Source organism: Metopolophium dirhodum, chromosome 7 (genome assembly GCF_019925205.1).
Source record: "Metopolophium dirhodum isolate CAU chromosome 7, ASM1992520v1, whole genome shotgun sequence".
Lineage (NCBI taxonomy): Eukaryota > Metazoa > Arthropoda > Insecta > Hemiptera > Aphididae > Metopolophium > Metopolophium dirhodum.
In genome coordinates, this window is record NC_083566.1 from 35,588,929 (window position 1) to 35,601,062 (window position 12,134).

Below are 12,134 nucleotides of genomic sequence, written 5' to 3' on the forward strand. Positions count from 1 at the left end.
TGCAGTGTTGCTGGCCACTGGTCACCTCTACACGTTCTCCGACCTGTCCCGCGGGTTGACGAGTGTCGCTGGTGCGTTTGCTCGGACGCTTGACGACCTTGCCCAGCCGGCGAGGCCAGACCGAGACGGCCACGGGAGCGACCACGGTTTACGGTGATGGAGGGCGGCTAATGCGCGATGTCGTGCGCGTCGACGGCGCGACGACTCGGCCGACGGACGGCGAAGACCAAGACGCGGAGCGAGCGAAGTGAGATTTTGTGCTGCGAAACCGGTGGGGACGAGCGAAGCGGCCGATGTTATTCTAAGGGAATTTGTTGCAAATGTACTGGGTAGACATCCAGTGGACGTTTTTCCCGAAGATATACTATGGTATGTGAATACAATACGTGAGGCAAACCAACGCGGTGGACTTTTGGATACTGTAAATTGTATTTTCAAAATCGTGTTTAACGCTGATCCGAAATCTGATAGGACTGCAGACCTTGTAGGTGGCTGGATTCGAAGAACCACCCCTTTATTGAATGTGCTTTATCCTGGACAAAAAAAATGTGCTAACAAACCAATTGATTTAATTGAATCGGACTTTGATGCATATGACATTCAACGAAATAACTGGAGGGCTAGAAGTAACAAACACTTTTTTCGACCTACAGCAGAAACTATAGCAAACATAATGCGTATACTACATGATTATGGTCACCCTACAAATTCAGTACCGTCGTCCATTACACGAAAACGAAAGTTCCCAGAAAATGATTGGCACCTTTTGCAACACGCTTGTCATCGAACCAAACCGAATCATGTATACCTTTCATTTATAAAAGAAACTATATTATCATAATGAATATATTATTTTCCTAGGAAAGTCAATTCGTAGCTGACCCTAGTCCCGAGTCCAGATCACACGTGTGTACAACGTCAGAGAATGAAGGAGCTGGCTGTTCTAGGGAGCGTGAAACACCTACTTATGTGCCTAAAATAGTTACGAGCCCATCAACTGTAACTCGTTGGCAGGTGCCTCTATATCAAGAACAAACAACATCTGCAGATGATGATAATATAGTGTGTACAAGATTAAGGAGTCCAGAAGCCGGTTTTTCTAGGGAGAGTGAAACACCTACTTATGTGCCTAAAATAGTTACGAGCCCATCAACTGTAACTCGTTGGCAGGTGCCTATATATCAAGAACAAACAACATCTGCAGATGATGATAATATAGTGTGTATAAGATCAAGCAGTCCAGAAGCCGGCTGTTCTAGGGAGTGTGAACCATCGACTAGTGAATCCCTATGTGAATGGGTAAGTTATTATCAAAAAACTTGTACTATGGTGCCGTCGCCGTCTTCCGTCACCGAAGCTCCACGTGACCGTAACTGCAGCCGGGCGCTCGCCGAGCCGCCAGAGGGTCTCGCGCGTCAACGACGTCCGAGCGCGCTACGCCGGCAAACCCGTCGCGCCGCGGGTGGTCGGAGAACATGTGCGGGTGACTTACCGCGGGTGCTCTTTCTCGCATCCTCCCCACCATTCCGTCGCCGTCATCCTGTCCGTCGTTCTCATCCAAAACGTCGTCGAGCGGTCCTCGGGAGTCGGAGTGGGATCGACGGGCCCCGACTCTGAGGACGGCGGGTCGCCACACGACGACGTACAACGCTTGCTCGTCAGCAAAACGGAATGGTCCTCTTCTGCTTCCGAAATTTTCGAATTGTCGTCTTCCTGGACCGAGTTTGTTGTTGCCGAGCGGTGCTGTCTCTGGGATCGGAGTAAGCTCCGACTCTGCTGCAGACGACAGCGCGTCGCCCATCACTGTGCAAGGAGACAGACTCCTCGACGTGTTCGTTGAACTCTTTTCTATCTGCGCCTCCAAGAATCGGATTTTCTCCTTCAGGCTCCGACTCCGGGGTCTGAACGTCGCCACTTGCAGTAGTTGCGACCGTATCAATGGCAGACAGAAGAAGAGTAACTAAACGCACGAGGTATTCGTCGGTTTCGTCAGCGTAAGTGGCTTCCATTATGTTGACTGCAATGTCTTCTAAGATTTCGAGCAATATGACGTTTACCGCGTCGCGGTCGATGTTATAATATAGTTAGTTGCCATTTTTGATTTTTTGGGTGAAGATAATATGTACGTGTACGTTAGGATTGAATTGAGAATTGATAATGAGCTAAATACAAATATTCCAACGCAGAGACCGATCTCCGAGAAAATCTCCCGGACGACGACGTGTATTGCCTACTAGCCAGCTAGTATGTTTATCTTTCTCGTCGGCCCGCAGCATTCGAAGAATTTCGAGCGCGTTAATTTTTCTAAAGATCATTATTATTAGGTAGGTATCGATATAATACTATTATACCTAAATTTTATCGCAAGAAACACACTTTTTTATTTTGGCGCAAATATACTATACCCAAAACGAATTTATTTATTTTGGCGCGAATGGGTGATGCCCGTACCGCGACACCAGGACCTGCAGGGGGGTGGGGTCTTCTAGAAGTTTCTACGCCTTAACGGCGTAGACCCGCGACAAAAATAAATATTGTTGCCGCCGGAGTTGGCACCGGACAACTGGATAAAATTCATTAAATTATAAATTATAATATATTTAACTTAACATTATTGATTATTATTGTTTATTAAACACGCTATCATGTAATTTTATTTAAACTATATTGAATCAGTTCATAATTTATTTAGTAACATATTATTTATTTGAACATGGTAAAGATCTGTGGCAACGATTTTTGTCTTTACAAATACTTTTTTTGTTCATCTAGAAGTTCGGCATTGATTTTTAGCTTCACGCCTTCACAAGTAGGTGGTATACCATAAAAAAACCTCAACCACTTTAAAAAACTGTTACAACCTAACTTACTTAATTTACAGTTAATTCTGTATCCAACTTACATCGTTAAATTGAATAACTATTCACATCTTCTAAACTAACACCTACACACCACCCTTCATAATGGTCCATACGTTTGTCCCAACCTAAACAACCGACTATTTTTGTACAATAAATTATACCATAAGATCTTTGACCATAATGTCTTTGCAAAATATCAATTAATAATTATCATATTACCTATATTTGAAAATAAACTGAAAGAGCGATTTCACTATAAGTGGGGTGTGACGTATATATACCAGTGTAACTTACTGTTGAAGATATACGGTTTTCTGCATAGAGTCTACACGAAGTACTATAGAAATTCAAATTTGCCGAGAACTCGTAATATTTTGAGTGTGGTCGGAGTCTTGGTCATGCGAACTTTGAACCGCAAAATACTTTACGCTCTCTTTCGTAGTTTCGCCGACGGATGCGTCTACTGCGGGTTGAACCGTTTGCATATCTTGCGGAAAATGCCAAGATTCAAGCACCCACTACCCAGACGAGCACCCTGCACCGAGCAGGTTGATCTGATCTGAATGTTTCGAATCTTCTAGTGATTTCGTACTAGCTAGTTGCTGTCCCGGAGTCCACATCATACGCATCGTACGGTACATATTATAATAATAAACCAGTACCGTTTGCCAGCGTGCGAATATTATACGCACCGTGGACTACGATATTCGGGATACCGCGGTTCCGGTGGCCAGAAACACTACCGACATAAGGTGGGTTTCCACTAGATACGTGTACGTTTACGTCCATATATTGACCGGATACGTTCGCCATGAACGGTCTCACAAACGTTTACCGTCGGTTAATATGGCTTAGATCGGTTAGGATTGGTAATATTATATTAGTTAACTGTACCCATCCCACCTCATATATTCTTATGTTATCAATATTGTTATCAATATAGAGCTGTGGACACGTGAAAAGTTGAGTTGGATCCAACTTCATGGTATCATGATCAAGCCTGTGGTAAGAACGTATAACACTCTATATGTATACTCTATATGGTATACTCTGTATACCAAAAGCTTACCATGTATAACAACCAATCACAGAAAAGTATTTTTATGCACGTACGTCGTACACGTACACGTATCTAGTGGAAACCCGCCAATAGTCTCTCTGAAAAATTAACGCTTATATTATACTATTTTAGTCTTGTACTCTTGCAGCGTTTTGTAATCGTTTACACTTTCCGAAACTTGCTGGATTAGTACATTATTGGATCATCGTGGTAGTCGTAATATTCAAGACCGATTATATTTGATATTATATCGCCATAAAAACAATAATATTATTTTCAACGACGAAACGTACAATTAACATTGAAATATATTTCAGTGACGTTTAGGTATAGTACTACAGTATAATGAATTCTCTGATCCAACCGGAATATACCCATGTAATAATATATATTATAACATATAATATAATATTATTATGTGTATTATAGTGCACATCTGAACGATCACTATTATAGTACTAAATAGTAATGGAGTTTTAAATGAGTGCGTATAGATATACAATATTCGATTTAAAATGTATATACTGTATAGGTACTTACCTAACGTAAAATAATTTGATTAACATATAATATAATTAATATTACTCGGATGAAATTTAATATTGACGTAAAATAATGAAATACTTGTTTACACCAACTACAGTGGATAATATATTATGAACCATAGGTAATCAAATTGTTTTGACTTCAAAGAATTTTTTTTGATACCTACCTCATTAATTATATTATTGTTGCAATATGTATAATTAAATGCAATGCATTTCCAATGATAGGTTTTCAAAGCGAAATATTTGGAAACAATGGTCTTTGTGCTTAATTTGTTTTACAAATATTTACAGTGATACATATTATATTTTGGCCATTTGAACATTGAACATGACGATTAAATAATATTGTGGATAATAATAATGATACACATAACCATAATACACATTAAGGTTGATTTAACTATTTATTTATTATGTAATAATACGATAACGACGTTAAAGAATAGAAAAATAAATACCTTATAATATTATAGCAATACACGTTTAAACGTTTTATATGTTATAATATGTGTGTTAATTAAGAAGGTCGTGAAGAAGGCCCCGTTTTAGTCTGTGTTGAGGTGGATGAGCGTGAAGATTGTAATAAAGTTGGACTGTTGAGTTGAGCAGTGATCCATGAACATTTTTGGATAGGGTTTTGATGGGGTCTTCGAGCCCTTTAATTGGAAAATATTTATGTAAATTTACGTTTCTTATAAATCAGGGTATTTGCAATTATTTTAAAGTTATACTTATTTTGAAATATTTGTATTTTTATTAATGTGAGAGGTCGTGCATTTGCCAATACTATAATGAAGTTAAAAATCATCGATTTTGTCATTGGTATTACCTACACTATTATACATATTATGGATTGATCGATGAATAGGTACACCATTAATTTACGTCTAACATGTAATATTTTCGATAAAACCGTATGAATAATATTATTTTTTAAACGTTTAATGTTATACGTGTGGAGCAACCATTGAACCATATTATGTAGGTACGTGAAATTCCATTGTGATATATAGTGATGGTCGTGATGCAACGATTGACACGAACCAACCATGATTATAAATAAAAGTCATAATTAATATAAATCTATAAGAATTTCGCTGATGCTTTTATGTATAGGCACGTGAGATGAATGTTGCAGGCTATAATTCTTATAAGTAAGTTATAAGTTTATACCGATCGGATTCCCTGTGCGCAGGACAGGTTGCGGTCATCGACGATCTAAATGTACCTGCAGCTACGATACAGCGGTACAGGTACGCTACATGCGTGCATCAGAATTTCCTAGTTCAAACGCGGCATTTAGATGATACTGTTTTGCGATATTAATTTTTATACCTCAGTCGAATTATGTTATAGTATTATTATACCGCAATAGATTATAATAAATCATAATAACATTATACTCATGGACCATCATACGGGTAACACTTATATTATTCTGCGTATATCCGGCGCGAGCATGTACCATTTGTACCTATATTATGGTTTTCAAATACACACGGCGATATGGCATATACGTAGTGATGTTTTTAATTCGTACAGTGTTAACAGTACGTTCGCTTTTCGGCCGTTGCCGTCGGCGTACACAGATATTATTATAATGTTAAATTATATTATTATTATCATGGCGTACACGAATATTACGAGAACGACAGACCCGCAGCCGGTGCTGCAGCAGACCGGTAATTATCATCCGGCAGCGCAGAATATTATAATGTGCAGTGTGCTGTGCTGTTGTGTCGAGCGGACGCGCGGGACGCCGAGGAAACGGCCAAGACGAAGAAACGACGACCGCCGAGGCCACCGTACCACCTGAACCGTTACGACAATGCCCACTCGTCGTCGTCTTAGTCCTATAAGTCTTGGTCGTGTATATATATATGTATGTATGTGCCCTGTTTGCGTTTTCTTCACACACACACACACATATGCGTGCGTTAACTGCGAAAATTTAGCATCGCCTCTCAAAGTTGAACATCGCAGAAACAGTACGTCGCCGGCGACCGCTCGCTCACCATATCATAATAATATAATACATCGTCCAGTCGTCCGACCGTATATTGTCTTCGTATATACCTACATCGCCGCCGCCGCCATCATCATGTACGTCGAGTGGCTGCGGAGTGTAAGTCTTATTATATTATATTATGCATCAGATATTATATCTATATGGAACAGTATTTCATATTGTACGGTTCAATTTGTATTGGTCATTCGCTTGTACAGTCATTATCGCCGTTCAGCCGTTGCGTATAGCGTTATAATATTATTATAATATAACCGTGCGCGGATCGTGTCTCACGGTGACTCAACCTGCTGTACATGGACAGGTGGTTCGATTTTCGGGGTGAAACACCGGCCGGGACTATCCTATCTCGCGGGGGATCTAAGGTCTTATGAATAAGTTCACGAAAGTTTTACTTAAACTTGCGATGATAGACATTTCTTAAATCTGGTGTGTTCCGTTCTCGTATTTTTTTTTTGATATAAAAATATATCCTTTTTAAGGTTAAAAAAAAAAGTTATTATGTCAATGGACTGATTTGTTCGTCGAGGGTTGGAATTTACCGGAAATATGATTTTATTATTCTAAGAAAATAGTATTATATTCCTACAAACAACGTTGATGATTTAGCATTCATTCGTATTAATAAAATTCAATTTTATGCTTGATCATCATTATCTATTTCTCTATATATGGAATTAGCGAGAGATAATGGAGGGACGGAAATGTATTATATTTGATTAGCTGCAGAAGAAATCGTTTTTGTAGTTATAATCTAACAATAATGGCAAAACTATAGGTATGCGTTAATTTATCAGTTATCTCATGTAGATTCAGTGACCCCTGCGTTTACGAGGGTTGAAGAAAAAATTAGTCTTAATGAAAATATAGTCTCTTAACAGTCTTAACTATATTTTGTCGATTTGTGCGAGACACCGTGATGAGAATCTTGTTCATACGATTTGTTTGTACACATTTCAGAAATCTTTAAAAATAATTTGTATCTATAAGCGAACGTCTTTAACAAGTTTTTTGAAAAATATCTACGAGACTCAGTGTTATTTTATTATAGTTTTCGAAACATTTATTCGACTTTAGTTTTAAAATGTTTGATAAGGTACGCATTAAGTAAGTTGACAGGAATATTGGGCTGCACTGGGTAGGTATTAAAAAAATATATATATGGAATCCTATCTTATTATCTTTCAAGTACAGTACTCACTATTCGGGTAAGTACTAAATTAGGTGTTGGTGTTTGTGTCGTCCGAAGACCGAAATGAATACCAGGGATCTGCCTTGTATACAAGTTATAAGCCGTAGTCGGATTTGAAGTTTCTTTTGACCAAACTTATAATGCGCTTTGTATTTGTTTTGTTTTTACGACGAGACTTCGAGAGACGTTACCTACCACCTCCGAGTAATTTAGATTCCGGCTTATCGAATGACATCCAGAATAATATATTAATATATTATATTATATTGTCTTAATTATATAGTTTTATATTGAGTAAAGAATAACTAGGTATATGCGCTAACGGAGATTGGTTACTGAATATTTTCACCACGCAAATAGTATTGTACAGGACAATTCATCAATCATGTTCACCCCTATTTTTTTTTTAATAATGAATTTATACAAATTTTGATTTAGTTATTTTTATGACCATATTATAATTTTCATACTCACATTTAAGGAGTGTCTTGTGGCGATAAAATATCGATTTTTCAAACGATAACCAAACCTTTTTCACAGTAAATTGTTAATCAGATGATTTTTTTCTAAAATTATGCAACTAAAATCTAAATATTAAAATTCAAACGATTGGGTGGTTTTTAAGTTATTAAAAATTAAAATGTATTTAATTAGGATAAAAATTTGAAGTATAAACGAGGGCTGATCATGCTTGATGAATGATATATATCTGTATACGAGATGGAATTGAGATGACGAACGATAAAATGCTGCAGTACTACGGATCAAATGTCAAAAATATTCATTAGATTGTATACTCTTTGTGCGATAGCACATGCTCCGAAAGACGTAAAAGAGGGTTGTACAAGATTACCACACAAACACACAATAATTATAAACCTCCGCTACTTCACTTTAATTCGGGTAGCGTTTCCCATTTATTTATTAAATAAAATCAATTTACATGATTTCAGATTCTGAGTGGAACGATGAAGTATTGATTTTACAACGATGTGTTTTTTTTTTGTGTCTGTCATCACGGTTTGGGGCAGTAAAACTGCTTCGATTTTCTTCAACCGTATCTTGTTCGATGGGAAGGTGAATCTAGTTGGTGCAATTTTAAAATTCCCAATAGTTTTCAAAAGTGCCAGGAAAAACGGAAATTTTTACGTAAAATCGGTTTTTCACAAACTCGATTTTGGTTTTTGGTGTAACTCTAAAACAAATGAACGCATATACATGAAATTTTCACTGGTCGTTTATGTTTGCATTTTCTATACACGATAAAATTTTGAAAATAATTTTGATTTGTTTTGAACTGTTTAGGAATATTTTCAGTTTCCAATTTTATTAGTATTTTTTCTATGAATGTCAATAAAACTTTGTTTGTTGAGTAAAAATCTTGAAAATTTAAAAAAAGGCTACTATATTCGTACGATGACATTTGAAAATATTGAAAATCTGTAGTCACAGGTTTTTTTTATGAGCATTTAAAGTTAAAAAATTGACAAAATATTGAAAAATCACGAAAATTAGCAAATTATTTTGAGTTAAGAATTCATAAAAATGTTCTCTTTAAATCTAAGATTTAAAAATGTAATACAAGATTCCTTATAAGATAATCTACCTTTATCAAAAAAAAAAAAATGCCTATAAGAAGGTCAAATTAAATTTTTATGAACGTTTGAAATTCAAATTTTTACAACATAAGATATTCACTCGATTTCTCATGTAGCGATTTTCTTATTTTCTTGTAATTCAAAAACGAATAACTGTAGATACATGAAAATCTCACTGAATGTTTATTTTATCAGTTCATATACTTGATAAAATTTTCAAAATATTTTGACTTGTTTTGAGCTGTTTACGTACGATTTTATATTTCAATTTCTTTATTTTTTAGATTCTGAGTGAAACGATGAATGTATTGATTTTACAATGATGTGTGTTTTTTTTTTAATTTTTTTTTTAATTTTTTTATTTTTGTGTCTGTGTACACGATAAGTAGTCGAAATAATGCTTCGATTTTCGACTTCAGTATCTTGTTCGATGGGAAAGTGAATATCGTTGGTGCATTGGGGAGGTCAAAATTTTAATTTCCCAGTAGTTTTCAAAAGCGATGTGAAAAACAAAAGAAAAATTAAGGAAAAACGGGAATTTTTACGCAAAATCGATTTTTAACAAAATCGATTTTGGTTATTGGTGTAACTCTAAAACAAATGACCGTAGATGCATGAAATTTTCACTGGTTGTTTATATTTGCATTTTCTATACACAATACAATTTTGAAAATAATTTGACTTTTTTTGAACTGTTTACGGACATTGTCAGTTTTCAGTTTTTTTAAATTTTTTTTCTATAAATATCAATAAAATTTTATTTGTTGGGTAAAAAAGCTTGAAAATTTAATAGAAGGCTCCTAGGTTATTGTTTCAAAGGCAGATGAAAAAAATTAAAAATCCTTAGTCACAGTTTTTTTTTATACACGTTTAAAGTTCAAATCTTGAAAAAATACGGAAAAATCACGAAAATTTGCAAATTATTTTGAGTTAGAAATTCATAAAAAATTTTCTTTTTAAATCTAAGATTTTAAAATCTAATACAAGATTCCTCATAAGTTTGTCTAACTTTATCAAAAAAAAAATTTCTACAAGAAAGTCAAATTAAATTTTTATGAGCGTTTTAAATTCATATTTTTACAACATTAGATATTCACTCGATTTCTCATGTACCGATTTCCTTATTTTCTTGTAATTCAAAAACGAATAACTGTAGATACATGAAAATTTCACTGAATGTTTATATTAGCATTTCCTATACACCATACAATTTTGAAAATATTTTGACACTTTTTGAGCTGTTTACGGGCATTTTCAGTTTTCAATTTTTTTAGTTTTTTTTTCTATAAATATCAATAAAGTTTTATCTGTTGGGCCAAAAAGTGTAAAAATTTAATACAAGACTCCTGATATATTTTTACAATAGCAGTTGAAAAATATTGAAAATACATAGGCACAGTTTTTTTTTTATAAGCATTTAAAGATCAAATTTGGACAGAATTTATCAAATTTATAATTTAATAATTATTTTGTAGTTAAAAATTTATAAAATGTTCAACTTTTATAGCTAAGGATTGAAAATTGAAAACAAGGCTCCACGTAAATAGGTTATTTATAAATTACTTTATTCACAATAATATCATCAAATATACTTGGTAATATCATAGGCTGACTGACCGTTTTCGCTCAGAATCGTTTTTCTTATACAATGATATTATATCATTGAATTCAAATTTAACACCATCCATTACAGTGACCCACTTGTAACCTACTGTACAGCAGTGCGACATCCACTTATCCACCTTTTTTTCTATGAATATCAATAAAGTTTTATCTGTTGGGCCAAAAAGTGTAAAAATTTAATACGAGGCTCCTGATATATTGTTACAATAGCAAATATTAAATATACATAGACACAATTTTTTTATAAGCATTTAAAGATCGAATTTTGACAAAATTTATCAATTTTAAAATTGAATAATTATTTTGTAGCTAAAAATGTATAAAATGTTCAACTTTTATATCTAAGGATTGACAATTTAAAACAAGATTCCACGTAAGTAGTTAATTCTGTTACCAAAAAATCTAAAAATTACATAAACACAGTTTATTTTTATAGTCATTTCAGGTTTAAATTTGGACGAAATTACATATTAAAAAACCTAGAATAACTTACTATTTTAGTTATTTTGTTGTGATTGTATAATATTATTCGTGGGTACTTGAAACTTCTTAAGTATACTATTATGATAGTATCACGGTTTGTTGTTGATGTATAACGCGTTTTAAGTACCTACCTAATGGATATTGTGATATGATTAATTTAGAATTTATTATAGGTACCTATTATAGGTCAATTTTTTTTTTAATACCATTAGATAAGTATAATATATTATGTCTTATACCTAGACTGACATACCGACTCCGCTCAGAATTGTTTTTTTTATACAATGATATTATATCATTGAATTCAAATTTAATACTATCCATTATACAGTGACCCACTTGTAACCTACTGTACAGCAGAGCGACACCCACTTGCCCACCTACTGTACAGCAGAACGACATCCACTTGCCCATTTTTTTATTTGATTTCGTGAACAAGTTTTAACCATGGGTTCATGCGGGACCAGTTATAAAAACGTTTAATAGGATTACGATCTATGATGTTGATAATTGATATATTGTATATAGTTGACGCATATTATTAACAAACAACTACTGTGGTTTTACTCAAATTATATTATGGTGTGCTCGCGTTTGTAGTAGCACCCCCGCTCAAATGTAAGCTCGAGAAAAAGTTTACACAAATTAAGCCCTTGATTGGGTTTTTATACTCGTGCTTTTAATGGTTTCTAAAACTATTAATAATTTTTATCAATTTAATATAATATTATTATATACCTATT

The 12,134-nt window shown here is 34.6% G+C and overlaps 1 protein-coding gene across 1 annotated transcript in view; it reads left to right on the forward strand.

Moving 5' to 3' along the window:
• Positions 1 to 6,426: 6,426 nt before the first annotated feature.
• Positions 6,427 to 12,134, forward strand: part of LOC132949280 (pro-resilin-like) — a 33,346-nt gene continuing 27,638 nt past the window's right edge. The window contains exon 1 of the mRNA XM_061020084.1: positions 6,427 to 6,594. Coding sequence (XP_060876067.1) covers positions 6,571 to 6,594 — 24 coding nt within the window. The 5' untranslated portion in view covers positions 6,427 to 6,570. The remainder of the gene's footprint in view (positions 6,595 to 12,134) is intronic.